Source organism: Leuresthes tenuis, unplaced genomic scaffold (assembly GCF_036924035.1).
Source record: "Leuresthes tenuis unplaced genomic scaffold, fLeuTen1.0.hap1 SCAF_6, whole genome shotgun sequence".
Lineage (NCBI taxonomy): Eukaryota > Metazoa > Chordata > Actinopteri > Atheriniformes > Atherinopsidae > Leuresthes > Leuresthes tenuis.
Window position 1 is genome coordinate 37,627,203 of NW_027325360.1, and position 18,899 is coordinate 37,646,101.

General features: G+C 39.2%; 1 protein-coding gene across 1 annotated transcript in view; it reads left to right on the forward strand.

Moving 5' to 3' along the window:
- cacna1ba (calcium channel, voltage-dependent, N type, alpha 1B subunit, a) overlaps window positions 1-18,899 on the forward strand; it is a 222,977-nt gene that overhangs the window by 185,218 nt on the left and 18,860 nt on the right. Inside the window, 7 exon segments of the mRNA XM_072387079.1 lie at window positions 2,501-2,606; window positions 3,395-3,502; window positions 4,224-4,339; window positions 4,879-5,051; window positions 9,613-9,748; window positions 10,919-11,032; window positions 13,276-13,350. Coding sequence (XP_072243180.1) covers window positions 2,501-2,606; window positions 3,395-3,502; window positions 4,224-4,339; window positions 4,879-5,051; window positions 9,613-9,748; window positions 10,919-11,032; window positions 13,276-13,350 — 828 coding nt within the window.

Genomic DNA, 18,899 nt, shown 5'->3' on the forward strand with positions numbered 1-18,899 from the left:
TTAGGGTGCTGCCATGCCCAGACACCAATGTAATCATACGTCTTTTGACCATATGGACCAATTTTCAGGCCTCTGACTATCATCCCTGAGGAATTAGTTTAAATATGTTTGTAATATGCCAAAATGTCAAACTTCCAGTTTAGTTTGGAACATTGGAACATCCAAGAGGATTTTTTGTCAGTTTTAATGTTCTGTGTGGTTGCCAGGTCTCCTGAAAGTCCAGTTGTTGCATTTATGGGTCTACCAAAAAAAGACTGTAAAGTAATTTTTCCCCAAAAATTCACTCAACCTCAAAAATATATTATTTTACGCATTCCCTCAGGGCGTACACAAAGTTTCTGAGTTTTTGAGTATGTTCAGGCCCCCAAAAAAGCAATTAATTTCAGAACAGAAGAAAAAGAAAAAGAAAAGAACAATAAACACTATAGATACAATAGGCCTTTACACCGCCTTTAGTGCTTAAGCCGAAAAATGATAAACACTATAGATACCATCCATCCATCCATCACCTGCCACTTCTCCGAGGATCAGGTCGCGGGGTCAGCAGCTTGAGCAGAGAAACCCAGATGTCCCTGTCCCAAGCCACTTCCTCCAGCTCTTACGGGAGGACCCAGAGGCGTTCCCACCTGTCAATCTCCCACTCCATTCGTCCCTCACTCGTGAACAAGAACCCGAGATACTTAAACTCCCCCGCTTGGTGAAGGATCTAATTTCCGACCAGGAGAGGGCATTCCACCCTTTCCCGGCTGAGGACCATGGTCTAGAATTTGGACGTGCTGATTCTCATCCCAGCCACTTCACACTCGGCTGCAAACTTCTCCAGTCAGAGCTGAAGGTGAGGGCCTGACAACACTAACAGAACTTGTCTCGTCTCATCTTGTTCTCGTGAACCCAATATCGCGTCTCGTCTCGTGAGCTGAGTGTATCGTCACACCCCTAATAAACACTACAGATACAATAGGCCTATGCATCGGATAATACGGGCATAATAAACAAAAGATAACAGATGGTGCTCGGGCCTGATAACAATTGTGTGTGTTTACATGTCCTTAAAAGAACAATTTATCTCTAATATCTGTGTTTTTTATTATCCATTTAGCTGGCTGTGTTACATCATGTTTCTGTTATTGTTCAGAACGGATGAATCAAAATTTTTTATGTCATATTGTAGGTTCTTCAACATGCTTAAAAAGGAGAGCATTTGGGTAATTCAGTTTTTTAAAATGAATATGTTTAAGAAAGCATTCTGTATGACAAGTTACCCTCTGTATACTGAAAGAGTGTAACCATTAGATTGCCAAAGTTTTCATACCACTAAAGCAACACTCAAGATGTTTAGCGGAGCCCACGGTACCTGGGGCAGGAGGGGAACATGCGGTTTGATCCGGCTCTGATAAAGTCTAACAAGTGTTAGCTTTATTTTGATACCAAAATGGTTTACGCAGAGTTTGTAATTGCAGAAACATACTGAATTAATTTTGGAAGTATCATTTTCCACTGTTCAGCCACTCCTGTGGCTAAACAGGTTAAGGGGGTCACTCAATCTCAGTGAGAATATGTGGTATGACTTTATGTTTTGTCTTGCTGACATAACAATTGCTGTTGCCATTTTTGAGTGTGAAAACTTAAATCTCATGTACTGTCCAACCTTGTGACCATTCCAGTAGAGTTAGATATTTATATAAGTTTCCATTCCAATTTTTTATACAAGTACTTCAAAGTCACTTATCTTTTTAAGATTATTCCTAAAGATATTCTAATTCTAATTTCAAATGTGTATGCCTATGAGTGCTTGGTGAGTGTGTGTCCATATGTAAATTAATGTGGCTATTTGTGTCAGTGTATGTGTTGGTCCCTCAGCTCTCCATCATCACGTCATTCTGACTCTGGTCTTTCATGCTCTCTGCACTGCCACTGATAGCACATTGTGTTCAGGGGGAGCTCAACTCTTAGAGCAACAATCTCACATTATGTTTGCATCTAGTGGTGCCATTAGTGCTGTATGAGGCTACCTTTAAGTCTCCCTGCCAAGGCAACCCAAGCTTGGTAGAATGGATACACCTTGTTGGTAGCTTTACATGAAAGGCTTTATTCAGCCCTCAACTCCAAGTTGAGGATGGCAACCACAGAGTCGAGCTCCTGCGACTTTCAAGGCACTTTCATGGTTATGCGTTACATGCCTTCTCTCACCTTTTCAGTCAATGTCAGTCTTGCACCAGTGCACTTTGACATGCAACACAGTGCATACTGTAGCCAGTAGCAGTGAATGTGAATGTCTAGTTTGTTTGTATGTACTTGAAGAGAAGACTTTTTGTGTGCTAAACTGATCTCAATAACATTTTATCAATATGGTCAAACACATTAAACCAAAACTGGCAGGGAAAAAAAGAAAATGTATCACAGCAGCACACAGATTGATTTCTCTGAGTGGATTGTATGCCTTGATCTGTAAATTTTATCTGTCTGTAATCTAACTTCTGTCACCTGACCCTCTCCTCAGCGCCTTGTCAAAATGAACATGCCTATAGCTGATGACAACACGGTTCACTTTACCTCTACCTTGATGGCCCTGATTCGCACTGCGCTGGAGATAAAACTGGCCTCAGGTCAGAGAAATACAACAAACTTAATTACAATAGAATTTTTTTAAAAAGGTAAAAATGTAAAAATTGAATTGAACATAGAAAAAACAACATGCATGAATGAGCATTCACTGCCACGTCCACAAAAATCTGCTCTGACTGTAAGGCATCGTAAAAGGATTAGAAACATTCCTTTAGTATGTGAAAATAAGTAACAGGAGTTGCTGGTTAGTAATCTGGATGGAGATGCTGTTGAACACCCAAGAAAATCAAACAACATGGCAAATAATAACAAATAAGGACACAGATAAAAGTATGTTTCACAACAACTTCAGAGATTTACTCTTTTAGTACTGTTTGCTGTGCAAGGACACTATGTGGATAGTTTTTTCTTTCTTTTTTTAAAATGCCCTGAACAAAACTAAATAAACATTATGTGTGAATGATACAAGGGGCTGACTACATGATTACAATGTACCACTTTTAACTACTGACCAAATAAAGCAAAATGTGATATTCGAAAAGATTACCTGCTGAAACCATGAACACAAATAACTCATGACAAAAGTTAAATGCAATTTTGTGCTCTTATAGATCAAAATGAGTAATTTGGACTCATTAGAAGACTTTAGAATGTACTGGCCATGGCTGGTGGATACCCTCTCATGGCTTTGGTGCTTCTATTTGTACTTTTTTATTCCTTTCAATAGGAGCTTCTAGTTTGTTTGTTCTGTATTGTAAATTTAAAGCTCTAGCTTTTTCATTTAAAAGTAACTTGCAGCTGAAGTTTGTAATTCTCTGTGGGGTTGTAGGAATGGTAGCCCAGCGATTATTGGATGCTCAGTTAAAGAAAGAGTTGTCCACAGTGTGGCCCAACCTCTCTCAAAAGACTATGGATCTGTTGGTGACACCACACAAACGTAAGTATCATCTACATTTTGAACTTTCTAGCCATGTTCCATTGCACAACCACCTAAATATTCCTATCACCCAAAGAGAAGTTCTCTTTAATGACAGAAATGACATCTGTGGTGAATTTCTCTTATGTCTCTGTTTTCATTCTTTCTTAATCATGGTACTGAGCTGCAATTTACAGCTTTGTGATGAAGTCAGTTTAAATAATGTCTTCTCTCTGACAATCAACATACTAATACCAGACAACAAACAGGTTCCAAAGGAGCTCAAGATGACCAAAGCTAAATTGAAGACCTGAAAAATTTAGCCTAGTTTGATCTATCTTAATTTCTGCTGAGGGTATAATTGGTTGGCTCATTCTACTAGTTTAAATGACATCATGCATTTAGAACAATAATTTACTATATTATTGGCTTAACTACTTGCTGTTCAGTCGTAAGATTTACTTTGGCTGCCTCATTTAGAAAGCAAATTTTCACCATATACTACAAAAAGCTTCTTTCAAAAAGTTTTTTTTTCTTTTAACTTTTTTTTTTAATTTTGAAACTACAAGATTTCACTGTAAGAAATGATTTTCCTTCAAACTAAGCCATTATGGAGAGTAGCTGACAGAAAGAATGATTAAAGAGGGAGAAATGAGTCAGCAGAATCTCCTCTCCTAACCTTGTATTGTTCATTTACAGTCCTCCCCCTTGACATTCTTTTTTCCTCTGCTCACCTTGTCAGCCAACGAGCTGACAGTAGGAAAGGTTTATGCGGCTCTGATGATCTTCGATTTCTATAAGCAGAATCGAGCAATGAAGTTGCAACTGCAGCAACAGCAGACCACGTCAGGCTCTAAGGTAACAACATACACCTCTTATGCGTAAATGCACACACTCACACATAGAAATGCATTGAAGCACACACATATTGAATGCAAAACCTGCGTGAATGTGCCCCGTACATTTTGCTTGCATACAGAGAAACATGCTTTCATTGTACTGCATGCATTCACACTAAAAGGAAGGCCTTTTGTATTCACAAGTCATTGCCTGGGGATTTACAAAAGCAATCAACCACTTTGTTAATGTAATGTTCCAGTATATAAGCACCCAGTGGTTGACTACTGTTTAAAGTAACTAATTTACCAGCAGCAGACAGACTGGTCGTTATGAGCAGACTTATAGATTCATTCTACAGGTGCATGATTGTTTCCACATCCTAAAAACTCTCACACAGATATGCCCTTAATTATAGCATGACTGCAAAAAAGGAATGTTCTGCCCCTAGTGTCCACATCTGAGATGAACCAGTCCCCTGTTGTCAGACCTGGGTCCATCAATATTCTGCCTGCTCCCTGAATGTCTTCAGCATGTTCCCATTCATCTTTCCTCCACAGTGCAAGGTCGGGGCTCTTTTTAAGCCGTTGCTGCCTCTGCCTCAAATGCAGGATAAAGACCTGTTAAATAGTGTGGAGCCTTCCAGCATGCTTCAGCCTCAGGCCACATCTCCCGCCAAGTCCCAGCCTTTGACCAGACCTAGCTCCAACTCCCTCAACAATGGTGGCACACTGTAAGTTCAACACTGCAGGAACTACAATTTAACACATCAAGGCCGATTCCAGGATCTGCTACATCCTCGTTACAAACTAAGGGCCCGTCCACACGAGAACGCATAAATACTTTATCTTTTCGGCCTCGTGTCGAGACGGATCCGGCTTATTCGAGGTATGAAACCGGTATATTTTGAAAACGGGAAAATTCTAAAACGCCGAATAGCCCGGAGTCGTCTGGACTGTGAATGCAGATTTTTTCAGAAACAATGATGTATAAGCCCCGCCTCTCTAACTATTAACCACAGCCGCCGTCACTATTCAATTCAATTCAATTCAATTTTATTTATATAGCGCCAGATTACAACAATTGTCATCTCAAGGCACTTAAGTAATATAGTCCAATTCAAGCCAATTGGAATTCAATTCATTGTAATCATAATCAAATTAATTCATATAGAGCTAATTCAAAAAATTAATATCCTAGCTAAGGAAACCAACAGATTGCACCGAAATGTGTCTTCAGTCCAATCTCCCGTCCTGAGCGTGCCTGTGGCAACTGTGGAAAGGAACGACTCCCTTTCAACAGGAAGAAACCTCTGGCAGAACCAGACTCAGGAAGGGTGGCCATCCGCCTCGACCAGCTGGGGTTTGAGAAGACAGAAAAGAGGGAAAAGAGGGGGGAAAAACACCATAACGCCATTCAAAGGATATCTGTTGGAACAGGGAAACATAGGTTAATAACCACAATAATGTCACATGTACATAAAATCAATTTTGAAATTAAACAGGGGGAAAAAGAGAGCAAAGTGAGGAAAGGTGTGACAGATGAGGTCCCCCAGCAGTCTAAGCCTATAGCAGCTTAACTATGGGATGTTTCAGGATTACCTGAGCCATCCCTAACTGTAAGCTTTATCGAAAAGAAAAGTTTTAAGCCTAATCTTAAAAGTGGAAAGGGTGTCTGCTTCCCGGACATTTACTGGCAGCTTATTCCACAAGAGAGGGGCCTGATAACTGAAGGCTCTACCTCCCATTCTACTTTTAGAAACTCTGGGAACAACAAGTAAACCTGCAGTTTGGGAGCGAAGTGCTCTGTTAGGAAAATATTTTACAATGAGATCTTTAAGATACGATGGAGCTCGGTCATTAAGAACTTTATATGTGAGGAGAAGAATCTTAAATTCTATTCTGAATTTAACAGGGAGCCAATGAAGAGAAGCTAAAACTGGAGAAACATGATCTCTCCTGTTAGTTCTCATCAGAACTCTGGCTGCAGCATTTTGGATCAGCTGGAGGCTTTTCAGAGAATATGTGGGACAGCCCAATAATAAGGAATTACAGTAGTCCAATCTTGAAGTAACAAATGCATGAACTAGTTTCTCTGCATCACCCTGAGACAGGATGTTCCTGATTTTAGCAATATTACGAAGGTGAAAGAAGGCAGTCCTAGAAACCAGTTTTATATGTGCGTCAAATGATAAATTCTGGTCAAAAATAACTCCAAGGTTCCTCACTGTAGAACTAGAAGCCAAGGAAATACCATCTAGAGTAACTATATAACTAGACAATTTCTCCCTGAAGCGCTCAGGTCCAAAGAGAACAACTTCAGTTTTGTCTGAATTTAAAAGCAGACAGTTCTGAGTCATCCAGGTCTTTATGTCTTTAAGACAGGCTTGTAGCCTGACCAACCTGTAGGTTTCATCTGGTTTCATAGATAAGTACAGCTGAGTATCATCAGCATAACAATGGAAATTTATGCCATGCTGTCTGATAATGTTACCTAATGGAAGCATGTATAAAGTAAAAAGAATCTGTCCAAGCACAGAACCCTGAGGAACTCCATGACTTACTCCAACGTGTGAGGAAGATTCCTCATTTACAAGAACAAACTGGAATCTATCAGATAAATATGACTTAAACCAGCCTAATGCAGTTCCTTTAATCCCAATAACATGTTCAAGTCTCTGTAACAGAATGCTGTGATCGATCGTATCAAATGCAGCACTGAGATCCAACAGGACAAGCACAGAAACAAGTCCGCTATCAGAGGCTAACAGGAGATCATTGGTAACTTTCACCAGTGCTGTTTCTGTGCTATGATGCACTCTGAATCCTGACTGAAACTCTTCAAACAGATTATTTCTATGTAAATGATCACAAAGTTGAACTGCAACTATTTTTTCAAGAACTTTGGACAAAAAAGGGAGATTGGATATAGGTCGATAATTAGCCAACACTTCTGAATCAAGAGTAGGTTTTTTAAGTAAAGGTTTAATTACAGCAACCTTAAAAGTCTGAGGTACATATCCTGTCAACAAAGACCGATTGATCAAATCCAATATGGAAGTGTCAATTAAGGGGAAAACCTCCTTGAACAGTCTGGTTGGGATTGGGTCTAACATACAAGTTGATGGTTTAGAAGAGACTATTGCTGTTGTTAGCTCAGAAAGATCAACTGGACAGAAGCTGTCTAAATACAATTCAGGTTCGAAAGATACTTCTAAAGCTGCTCTACTTGATGATACATCAGTGATAATAATGGGAAGGATTCCATTAATCTTCTCTCTGATAGAAACAATTTTATTGATGAAGAATCTCATGAAATCATCACTGCTGAGAGTTAAAGGAATACATGGCTCAACAGAGCTCGGACTCTTTGTCAGCCTGGCCACAGTGCTGAAAAGAAACCTGGGATTATTCTTATTCTCTTCTATCAATAATGAATAATACGCAGTTCTAGCTTTACGAAGTGCTTTCTTATACGTTATTAAACTATCTTTCCAGACTAATTGAGACTCTTCTAAATTAGAGGAACGCCACTGTCTCTCCAGCTTTCTTGCAGTCTGCTTTAACGCAGCTGTGAATTATACCAAGGAGCCAACCTCTTCTGACTGATTACCTTCCTTTTCAGAGGGGCAACATTGTCCAGTGTTGTACGCATTGAAGCTGTAGTGCTGTCAACAAGAGAGTCAAGTTCTACTGGAGTAAAATTTAGGTAGCCATCCTGTGTCATATCAGCACATGGCAGTGAAGAAAAGGATGATGAAATCAACTCTTTAAATCTGGTTACAGCATTCTCTGACAGACACCTTCTATATGTAGAATTCTTCTCAGAAACCGTGTAGTCAAGTAATGTAAATTCAAAAGTTATTAAAAAATGGTCAGACAAGACAGGGTTATGAGGGAACACTGTTAACTGTTCACTCTCAATGCCATAAGTCAGCACAAGGTCAAGGGTATGATTAAGGCAGTGAGTAGGTCTGTGAACACTTTGAGAAAATCCAATAGAGTCTAATATAGAATTAAAGTTAATATTTAGGCTGTCATTTTCAATATCTACATGAATATTAAAGTCACCCACTACAATGACTTTATCTGTACTCACCACTAACTGGGATAAAAACTCTGAGAATTCAGACAGAAACTCAGAATAAGGGCCAGGCGGACGATACACAACAACAAACACAAGAGGTTTTTGTGATTTCCACTTTGGGTGGGAAAAACTGAGAATCAGAGATTCAAAAGAGCTAAAACTAATCTTGGGTCTAGGACTGATTAGTAACCCTGATCTGAAGATAGCTGCCACTCCTCCTCCTCTGCCTGTGGTTCTAGGAACATGAACATTTAAATAGTCAGTAGATATGTCATAACCATAGACACGACTTGTATTTTTCCAAACTTTATAATGTCTATGGTCAACAAAAACAACAATGGCGGACTACAGGCTTGTACTACCTTTATTCATAGATATTATAAAGATTCTTTATATGTCTATGCCTTTATACGCATGCTCCATGGCTTCTCTTCCAGTTTTAGTGTATTGGTGTGGCGGCGTCACAGTGCTATATACAGGCCTGGCATATGTACTACACTGTTTTGGGTCCTTTCCAGTGAATCCGTGAGGACGCACATATTTCTGGAAACGATGCCGTGTTTACGGAGACTTTTTTCACAACGACAGCGTATTGGGTGAGGCTGCGTACTCGTGTGAACGGGTCGTAAGTATGGCTTCACATCAAAATACATTAATATGTATTAATGATGCACATAAGTGTGTATATACTGTCTATATATACATATACCTAAATGGCGTGACATAACTTACATACAAGTAGAAAATGTTCAGAAAAGTGTGGTGCATAGCTGGTAAGTCACAGACACCTTTGTTGTTGTTTTTTAAAACAGTGCTTTCAAAATACAGTATGTCAGTCTTCAAGTCAAACTTAAAATATTTTTTGGATGTGAGGAAAAACATCTTTAAGAAATCTACGTTAAGTTTATTTCCTTTGACATCACATGTCCTGGATCACTGAAAGTCTCCAAAAAATAGGTTGATTATGCAGATTTTAAAACATGGTGAGTATAGAGTAAAGTATAAAATGGGTTTGTTCTGTTTATTTACCTTGAAAAACCCAGTGTTGGATATAAGACTCATACCATTATGCTAAAGTTACAATCTTACTACCAGTCTCTGCTCACATGTTAGGATTAAAATTTAGTCAGTCCAAACAATTTATCTGTGAAAATTGACATTTCTTACCTCTAAAATTTATAATGATCTCTGACTGCTGTAACACACAGGTCAGGTTATGATCAAAGAATCAAGTCGTCATCTTCCTGGGTGATGGAGAAGCCCAAGGAAGTGTTGCATACCAAAACTAAGAGAACCATGTCTAGGGGTCCATCAGAGGATACACCAGACTCTGCTGTTATTCAGGTACTGTAGATTGAAACATGGCAAATTTATGTATATATACATATATATATATAAATTACTGATTGAGACAAAAATTTTTTGTACATTAAACATTAAATCTGTGTTGAGTTCATTATTTTTGTCATTGTGGGTCATTGTATACGCATAGGTGAAGATTATTTCTGACTAATAATCGTTAGTAATCGACTAGTAATCATTGTTCTGCAGTGTTTTCACGTCATCATCTAGTATCAGCTTAGCTTGCTTAAAAATCACCAAGGAGTTTAAAAAAAGAAAGAAAGAAAGGACGTGATACCAGGTACTACTTGTCGTGGAAAAACAAAATAAACCAAGTACAGCTTAATTGAGCCATACCACATAATGGAAAATGGGTCATAAATTAAAGTACTTATCGAAGTAACAACATAATTTTTTCCTGTGTAAAAAGTGTTAATATACTGAATCAATAATAACATTATCCATACTTTTCTTTACCTCAAATACAGAAAGGATGTACTTACATGTACAGCTAGAAGGCACTGGCTTCCTTTGGTGACATCCTCTGGTCATAATTTACTGTGTTATGTCAGTATGTTTGAATATATAAAAAACATACAGAAACACCAAGGCTGATTCCAGGATCTGCTACATCCTCATTACAAACTAAGTATGGCTTCACAACATTAATACATTTATGTAATCCAATATCTTTTGAATATTTTTTCTTGTTCACTTGTTCACTTTTCACTCAACATATATTGGCCCTATTCACCTGACATTTTGTTGATTACTGTTACTCATCAAAATTAAACTTTTTTGCAGAGATGTGAATTTTTAAAATTTTAGAACCAGCATTTCATGGGCATGCGTAGTTAGGGCCATTTAAACTATTTTGTGGATGTACATACGGACAGCATACACATGGAGGCCTACCATCTAATTGATTGGCATGAACAGAAAGTGGTACACCACACATGCAATAAATCAAGTCAAGGCAAGCTGCATGCCTTCATGTGAACCCTTTCATGTGTGCAGTCACAATAAATTGGTAGATGCACGTTCATCCTTACAGAGCCTTAAGTACACCCTGCGATGATGAGAATTATGTCAATAAGAGCTCAGTAGACTGAGCAGACAGTGTGCATGAACCCTGCAAACATTCATGCTGAGCCTATGCTTATATGTGTGCAGGAGTCAGTAGAGATGAGGAAGATGGACACCAGTATCAGCAATACTATCCCCGTCCCTGACTCAAGTCTGGAGAGCCAAGGCAGAGCTGCTTCTATGCCTCGACTCAGTGCTAAGGTAACAGATCCTTTTAATTTTTATTGTCCTAACCCTGTATGCTTTAGTCATATATGTGATTTCAATATTATGTTAAATTTAGTTAGCAATGTTTTATTTTTGCTAAAACGTAAAAAAGAAGGCACTCCTGCCTTTCTTCCTTTTTGTTCACACACAGTGCTCATGTCAGTGCAACAGGAAAATACATTATTTTCACTATTTCTAGCTGTTACTCACAAACTTTGGCTGTTTGAGATCAGTCTCTCCTGTTCTTGTCCAGTTGTCAGTATCACAGCTCCTCGCTCCCTTCACTGAAAAACACTGGCTGGATTAACTCACTTGTTCACTCATAAAATACCCAGTCTCAGAGTTTTCACAAACATTGATGCTGTGATATATATTTACTTAGCAAAAAGCCTTTGTAAGATTAGAGTGGTTAACAACCCACATTCATTCATTCACATACAATCCAGTTTGTTTTGTGAAACTGGCTGTCAATATTAAGTAAACCATATTAATTGCAAATGGAATCATGCTGGTCTATCAGAATTTTCCAACTTGTTCCATTTTCATCTCAATCTTTTCTAAAGTCCACTTAATGGAAGTAATTGTGTCCCCCCAGTCAGTTAGAAGGATGACTGTAAAAAGGAATGTCCTGTGTGGACAAAATCATTCCAGCGATGTGATATATTTCAAATGTATGATGCTGAATGATAGTGCTTCAGGGCAGTCAGCTGCCGTACACACATTAGTGAGTGTCTCTGGGCAGCAGTGGAGACTGTTTTCCTCATAGGATATAGGATTTTGAAGATACATGTTTGTTGCCAAATCTGTAATTCATGTGGCCATTCGTTTCCTTTTTTTTTGTCTTTTGGAAAATTTTGAAATTTAGATAAAATCCCTGGAAAAAGTATTTTGTATTTCTGGTTTATTTTTTTCAGTGTCTTGTCTCAGAGTTATACCTCTTTTCTCAAAAACATAGCTTAAATCAATACACCATTGTCAGTGCCATAAAATCTTTCGACTAAAACCAGTTCACCCAGTTAAGGCTGTAATGCTCTAAATTAGTCTGGATCCATAGAAATATAAGAAACACCTCATTTCCTGAGTAATGTTGATCGATTCATGCATTTAAAGCACAATCCTCTCACAGTTGAAAGAGCTGTTGGTGATCTAGCTCTCACAGCAGAAGAGAAGTCTACATTAATGTGATTAGACCCTGGCCAGCTACCAGTGATTTGTTCAGTGTTGTTTTCTCTTGCTGCTAACTGAAAAGATGATAGTAGTTCCAAATGGCTTCGAGCTCAAGATTGACAGGGGAAAGAAGATGATAATTGAGTTACTGTGGAAGTAAGAAAATCTGGAGTGGGGGATTAATGAAAGGATATAAGCAACAAGGACATTAGGATGCAATGTTGACTTGCTGTCTCATTTTTCTCATCTTTTGAAGCAGGGAGCAGGAAATCCTTTAGCCAATTCAATTATTGTTGGCCTTTTGAAAACTGCCTGCAACTGTGCTATGATGGGAACTATTCTGAACTCTGGTGTGTCTAGTTCACGGTTGCTGCACTTTATCGTTCATTCTTTCACCAGGCTTCTTTCTCCTCCTTAGCTTGAGCTCAGCTCTGCTGAGATCAGGAGATGACATCTGTTGAGACCTATTCTCCTCTTTAAGATGTTTCTTTGTGCTGCAGTGACATGGGAAACCCCTGTGAGTGACTCAGTCTGGCCTCCTCCAAAGCCTTACTCAGTTATTTTAACGTGATTTATTTAGTTTCATCATCTTTTAATAAAGGAAAGGTTTGTGCAGAGACCCATTTTGATTTGATAGGTATGAACTTATTGGCCCCTATTCCAATAACAATCTTGGCAAGCAAGAACAAAGGGAGCAAGCAGGTAGATACAATGTGTTCATTATATTCTGCAGATCATTGGATCTGGTCTGTAATATAATTCATAGATTGGTGGCTGTGGCTCAGGGAGAAGAGCAGGCATTGTTCAATTGGAAGGTCACCAGTTTAGTTTAGTCAGAGTCAGGATGTCATAAAATATTTACATAATATAAAGTTTTGGGTTTAGTATCACAATAAATGATTTTTAAAAACCTGTATGTACACACATCTTAAAACTTAAATAAAACAAACCATTGTGGATGTGGAAGAAAGAGCTCAGTTTTTCTACAATGAATAAGACTTACAAATAATAAAGCTGAAATAATAAACATGACCTACCTGAATCCATGGATAAGTGTTGTGTATAAGCAGGGAAAAGAAGACCAGGCCAACAGCTATGGAGGTGGCACAATTCTACTGGGGGATGGTTGGCTCTTACAGCAACTGGTAAGCTTGATGGTGATTTTGGATTCTTTTAAATATGAGACTATTATGAAGAAGAATGTGTTGCATAACAAACACCTCTTTAATCACCAGACTTTCAAGTTAAACAATGACCCAAGTCAGCAGCTGCTTGGTTTAAAAATAGTGCCATTTGAAGCAGTCTTGTTTTTGACATCCGTCTTAGATTTGGTCTTAGTCTTATCGACTAAAATGCTTATTAGTTTTAGTCAAATTTTAGTCACTTCTATATGTGATAGTTTTTGTCGACGAAAAGTCAAAAAGGTTTTAGTCCAATTTTAGTAAGAAGTATAGTCTTTTAACAAATTAATTTAGGTCAATAAGTATTGGAGATTGCTGTTGGGTCGTGTCACACAGGTTGTGAAAATAGCAGATCTATAATTTCAACACATTGTGAGCTTGCAGATCGGCTAATTTCACCAATAATTACAATAATAAAGGATTCGTTTTAGACATAAGGTTTCCACCCAATGGCAAATACTTTCTAATCTAAGGATTGTGCATTACACACAGATAAAGTGGGAACAGTGGAATCAATGTTCATTACTCCGAAAAAGACAAACATTTTTCTCAAAATTTGCTAAAGTACAATGATACACATGCCCAAAATATGAGAGACGGATGAGGAACACATATGCTCAACTTAGCCTTGTCTGCCAGATGCATATTTTTTGTAAAAGTGTTTTATTATCTGTTGGGTTATATTTAAAATACACCGATATGTCGACCACCAAGCCCCTGTGTTGAAACTGCCGCCATCATGGTCCGGTGTCTGTGATGAGTGACAACAGTGTGACGTGTGGAGCACGTTGTGCGCTGCCTGCCAGGTGGTGGGTGTGACCAAACAAGGAAAGAATGCAGCAGCAGCTAGTATTTAGGTTTTAATTGACAGATTACATGCACAATAAGCAGAAATGTCCTGCAGTTTAAACACCTGACAGACCACCCACTAACATTTACGTCCATTCTTGTCTCGCCAAACAAAAGTCTCGTCATGTTTTAGTCATCAAAGAGCCATGTTTATCTTGTCACCATCTCGTTATTGTCATGAAAAAAAAAGTGGCGTCAACAAAATGATTTCGTCATCGTTGACGAAAACAACACTGATTTGAATGGTGGGTGAGTGGATCCAAATGCAGACACTGATAGGAGGTTTTGGAGGAACATAACTTATTTCAAAACTAAAAAGCAAAAAGCACAACAAAGCTGGAAACACCATAACACTTAACTGTGAAACCAAAAACCTAAGAACTTGCAAGAGCAGGACGACAACAGGATCTGACAATGACTATGAGAAACCAGAGAGCTTAAATACTGAGGAGAACTGATTAGTGAATGGAAGCAGCTGAGATGATTGAACTCAGGTGAATAAATGGAGCCAATGTCCAGAACATGGAGACTGTGGAAATTATGAGTAAGAAAATGAACAAGAACCCTAAATGGCTTAAAAATAAGACAAGACTAATAGCATGAGAACCAAAAGACAAAACAAATCTTAATAAGAATAAACCCATGATGAAATAACAAAAAGAAAACCCAGAAAATAATGATAATAAATGTATATAGCACTTTTCAAAAATGAGTTACAAAGTGCTGAACAGAGAAAAAAAAATTAAAAAACATCCATCTCAACAATGTAATCATACAACAAAATAAACCAAAAATTAAAAGAAGGTCAGATGATAAAAGTGAGTCTTTAGAAGAGATTTAAAAGAAGCCACTGAGCTGGCCTGCCTGAGATTGCAGGATAGGGAATTCCACAGCTGTGGAGCATGCACAGCGAAGGCCCGACCGCCTTTGGTAATGAGGCAGAACCTCAGGACTGAAAGCAAGGCCGTGCCGGCGGATCTCAGGCAGCGTTTAGGCTTGTAGGGTAAAAGCAGGTCAAGGATATAGGCAGGAGCCTGACCATTTAGAGCTTTAAAAACAAGCAGTAAAATCTTAAAATCAATTCTAAAACTCACAGGCAGCCAGTGGAGAGCAGCAAGAGTTGGAGTGATGTGGTCACTTCTCTTCGAACCTGTTAAAAGCCTGGCAGCAGCATTCTGAATAAGTTGCAGACTGCAGATGTTTCCCTTGCTGATCCCAGAGTACAGGGCATTACAGTAGTCCAGCCTTGAAGAGATAAATGCATGGACAACCTTCTCCAGGTCAGTGGGAGAGAGGAAAGAACAGATTCTTGTAAGCGGCCTCAACTGCCCAAAACAAGATTGCACTACCTTTGTTATTTGAGGGTCAACAGATAGCTCTGATGACAACAAGATTCCGAGCCTCTTTCTGAATAGATGGGAGACTGTCAGGGATGCTGGTGCTACATGGGGAAAAATGATAACCTCTGTTTTAGATTAGTTTAGCTGGAGAAAGTTGTTGGACATCCATGATTTAATATCTGTTAGGCATGCGAGAATGTGGGAAACATCTGAAGAGCCAGGTTTTAACAGTACACATAACTGGGTGTCATCTGCATATAAATGAAAATTAATATTGTGCTTTTGAATGATTCTCCCCAGGGGTAACGTGTAAATGGAAAAGAGGAGGGGCCCCAGAATTGATCTCTGGAGCAGCCATTCTCAACCTTGGGGTCCCGACCCCAATTGGGGTCGCGAGATGATTTCTGGGGGTCGCCAAATCATTTTGGAAAAATATAAATTAATTAATGTAGCTTCCGACTGGACGTTAGAAGGACGACAAGCGGTTGGTCTTAAACAGGCATTTTATTACTCAAAACCAGTTACTGTCGGTCGTAACTAGGCTACACCAAAACAACAACAAAGAACCTGTCCACTAGTCTCATGTCTGCCGTTGTCATTCACACATCAGAGCAAAGCTGAAAAAATCTGAAATCGCAGAACGGAAACTTAAACATTAGGCTACTTAAACATTATAAAAGTAAGCGTCGTTACATTCATATTAAATTACATAATTTCAAACAGAGAGTTGTTTTCTGCTTCATTGTTTGTCCAAAATTCATTGTATCAACGCAGCGTTTGTATTCAATTCAATTCAATTTTATTTATATAGCGCCAGATTACAACAATTGTCATCTCAAGGCACTTAAGTAATATAGTCCAATTCAAGCCAATTGGAATTCAATTCATTGTAATCATAATCCAATTAATTCATATAGAGCTAATTCAAAAAATTAATATCCTAGCTAAGGAAACCAACAGATTGCACCGAAATGTGTCTTCAGTCCAATCTCCCGTCCTGAGCGTGCCTGTGGCAACTGTGGAAAGGAACGACTCCCTTTTAACAGGAAGAAACCTCTGGCAGAACCAGACTCAGGAAGGGTGGCCATCCGCCTCGACCAGCTGGGGTTTGAGAAGACAGAAAAGAGGGAAAAGAGGGGGGAAAAACACCATAACGCCATTCAAAGGATATCTGTTGGAACAGGGAAACATAGGTTAATAACCACAATAATGTCACATGTACATAAAATCAATTTTGAAATTAAACAGGGGGAAAAAGAGAGCAAAGTGAGGAAAGGTGTGACAGATGAGGTCCCCCAGCAGTCTAAGCCTATAGCAGCTTAACTATGGGATGTTTCAGGATTACCTGAGCCATCCCTAACTATAAGCTTTATCGAAAAGAAAAGTTTTAAGCCTAATCTTAAAAGTGGAAAGGGTGTCTGCTTCCCGGACATTTACTGGCAGCTTATTCCACAAGAGAGGGGCCTGATAACTGAAGGCTCTACCTCCCATTCTACTTTTAGAAACTCTGGGAACAACAAGTAAACCTGCAGTTTGGGAGCGAAGTGCTCTGTTAGGAAAATATCTTACAATTAAATCTTTAAGATATGATGGAGCTCGGTCATTAAGAACTTTATATGTGAGAAGAAGAATCTTAAATTCTATTCTGAATTTAACAGGGAGCCAATGAAGAGAAGCTAAAACTGGAGAAACATGATCTCTCCTGTTAGTTCTCATCAGAACTCTGGCTGCAGCATTTTGGATCAGCTGGAGGCTTTTCAGAGAATATGTGGGACAGCCCAATAATAAAGAATTACAGTAGTCCAATCTTGAAGTAACAAATGCATGAACTAGTTTCTCTGCATCACCCTGAGACAGGATGTTCCTGATTTTGGCAATATTACGAAGGTGAAAGAAGGCAGTCCTAGAAACCAGTTTTATATGTGCATTAAATGATAAATTCTGGTCAAAAATAACTCCAAGGTTCCTCACTGTAGAACTGTATGCGATTCTAATCTGTGCGGGTCAGATTCTGGTCAGTGAAGCACTCTGTGGTGAAGTGGTGGGGGGAGGGGGTTGGGGGAGAACGAAGAAAAAGATATATTTATTTGAAAAAACAGGCGCGTTGTTGTTTTAGCCACATCTGCAGCAACTTTGCTAGCTGGAAAAATGGAGCGACGGCTTAAAAGAAAAAGTGTTCCAGACAGTCAGCGGCAGCAGGGGTCCCAAGATCAGCCACCAGAACCACCTCCAGAGAAAAGAAGGGCACTGACCGGGCCGACACCGGCGGCTAATAAAGGTTCGAGGCTCCGTAAATATCAGCCCGACTTTTTGAAATATGGCTTTTCCTGCACAACAAAAAACAGTGTTGACTACCCACAATGTGTCATTTGCTCTGAGGTGCTGGCACACGAGAGCTTGAAGCCGGTAAAACTTAAGAGACATTTAGAGTCAAAACACAGCAGCTCAATTCATAAACCAATTGATTTTTTTTCAGCGCAGAGAGCAAGAACTAAAAATGCAAAAAACATTTGTGTGAATGTACTACTGTCCCTGCAAAAGCCCTGGCAGCTTTATGTGAGGTGGCATATCTAGTGGCCCAATCGAAAAAGGCTCGCACGATCGCGGAGAGTCTCATCCGTCCCACAGCTGTAGCGATCACGACTCCTCAGAGTCGAGAGTGCTCTTCGCGTGGCCGTGTCCAACATAAAGCCAAGAATGCAGCTGCTCTGTTCAAACAGCAGGCCCAGCCATCACATTAAATAGTTGCAGAAAAACATTTCTGCTTTGACCAACACGTTGTTATTTTTCATGTTTAAGCTCTCAGAAACATAGGTGTTTAAAATTAAGCATGGGCTGTTTTTCTACTGTGTTTTGTTAGTTTCGCACGCGCGGTTATCGTTTTTATTTCATTAAAAAGAAAATAAAGTTTTCGTTATTTGTTTAGGTACATTTTAACCACAAAATGATGGGATGTTGCGACCACTGTCGGTCTGTTACTCGGAAAGTTAGCCTCTTGACGCTACTTCATGTTTTTCCAAAAATCCCAATGTGTTTCAAAATAAAATGATAAAGAAACTAATAGCTGAAGTGAGTTCATATCAGAAGTACTTGTCTGATTATGTAAATGCGACGTATAAGGCGTATTGATCGGGCATTGTTTAGTGTAGTGTGTGTGTGTGTGTGTGTGTGGGGGGGGGGGGGGGGGGGGGGGGGGGGGTCGTGGACGGCAATGCATGTTAAATTGGGGGTCGCGACTCAAAAAGGTTGAGAACCACTGCTCTGGAGGACCCCACAAAAAAAGGGGAGTATGAGAGAAGCAGGCATCACCAAACCACACCGAGA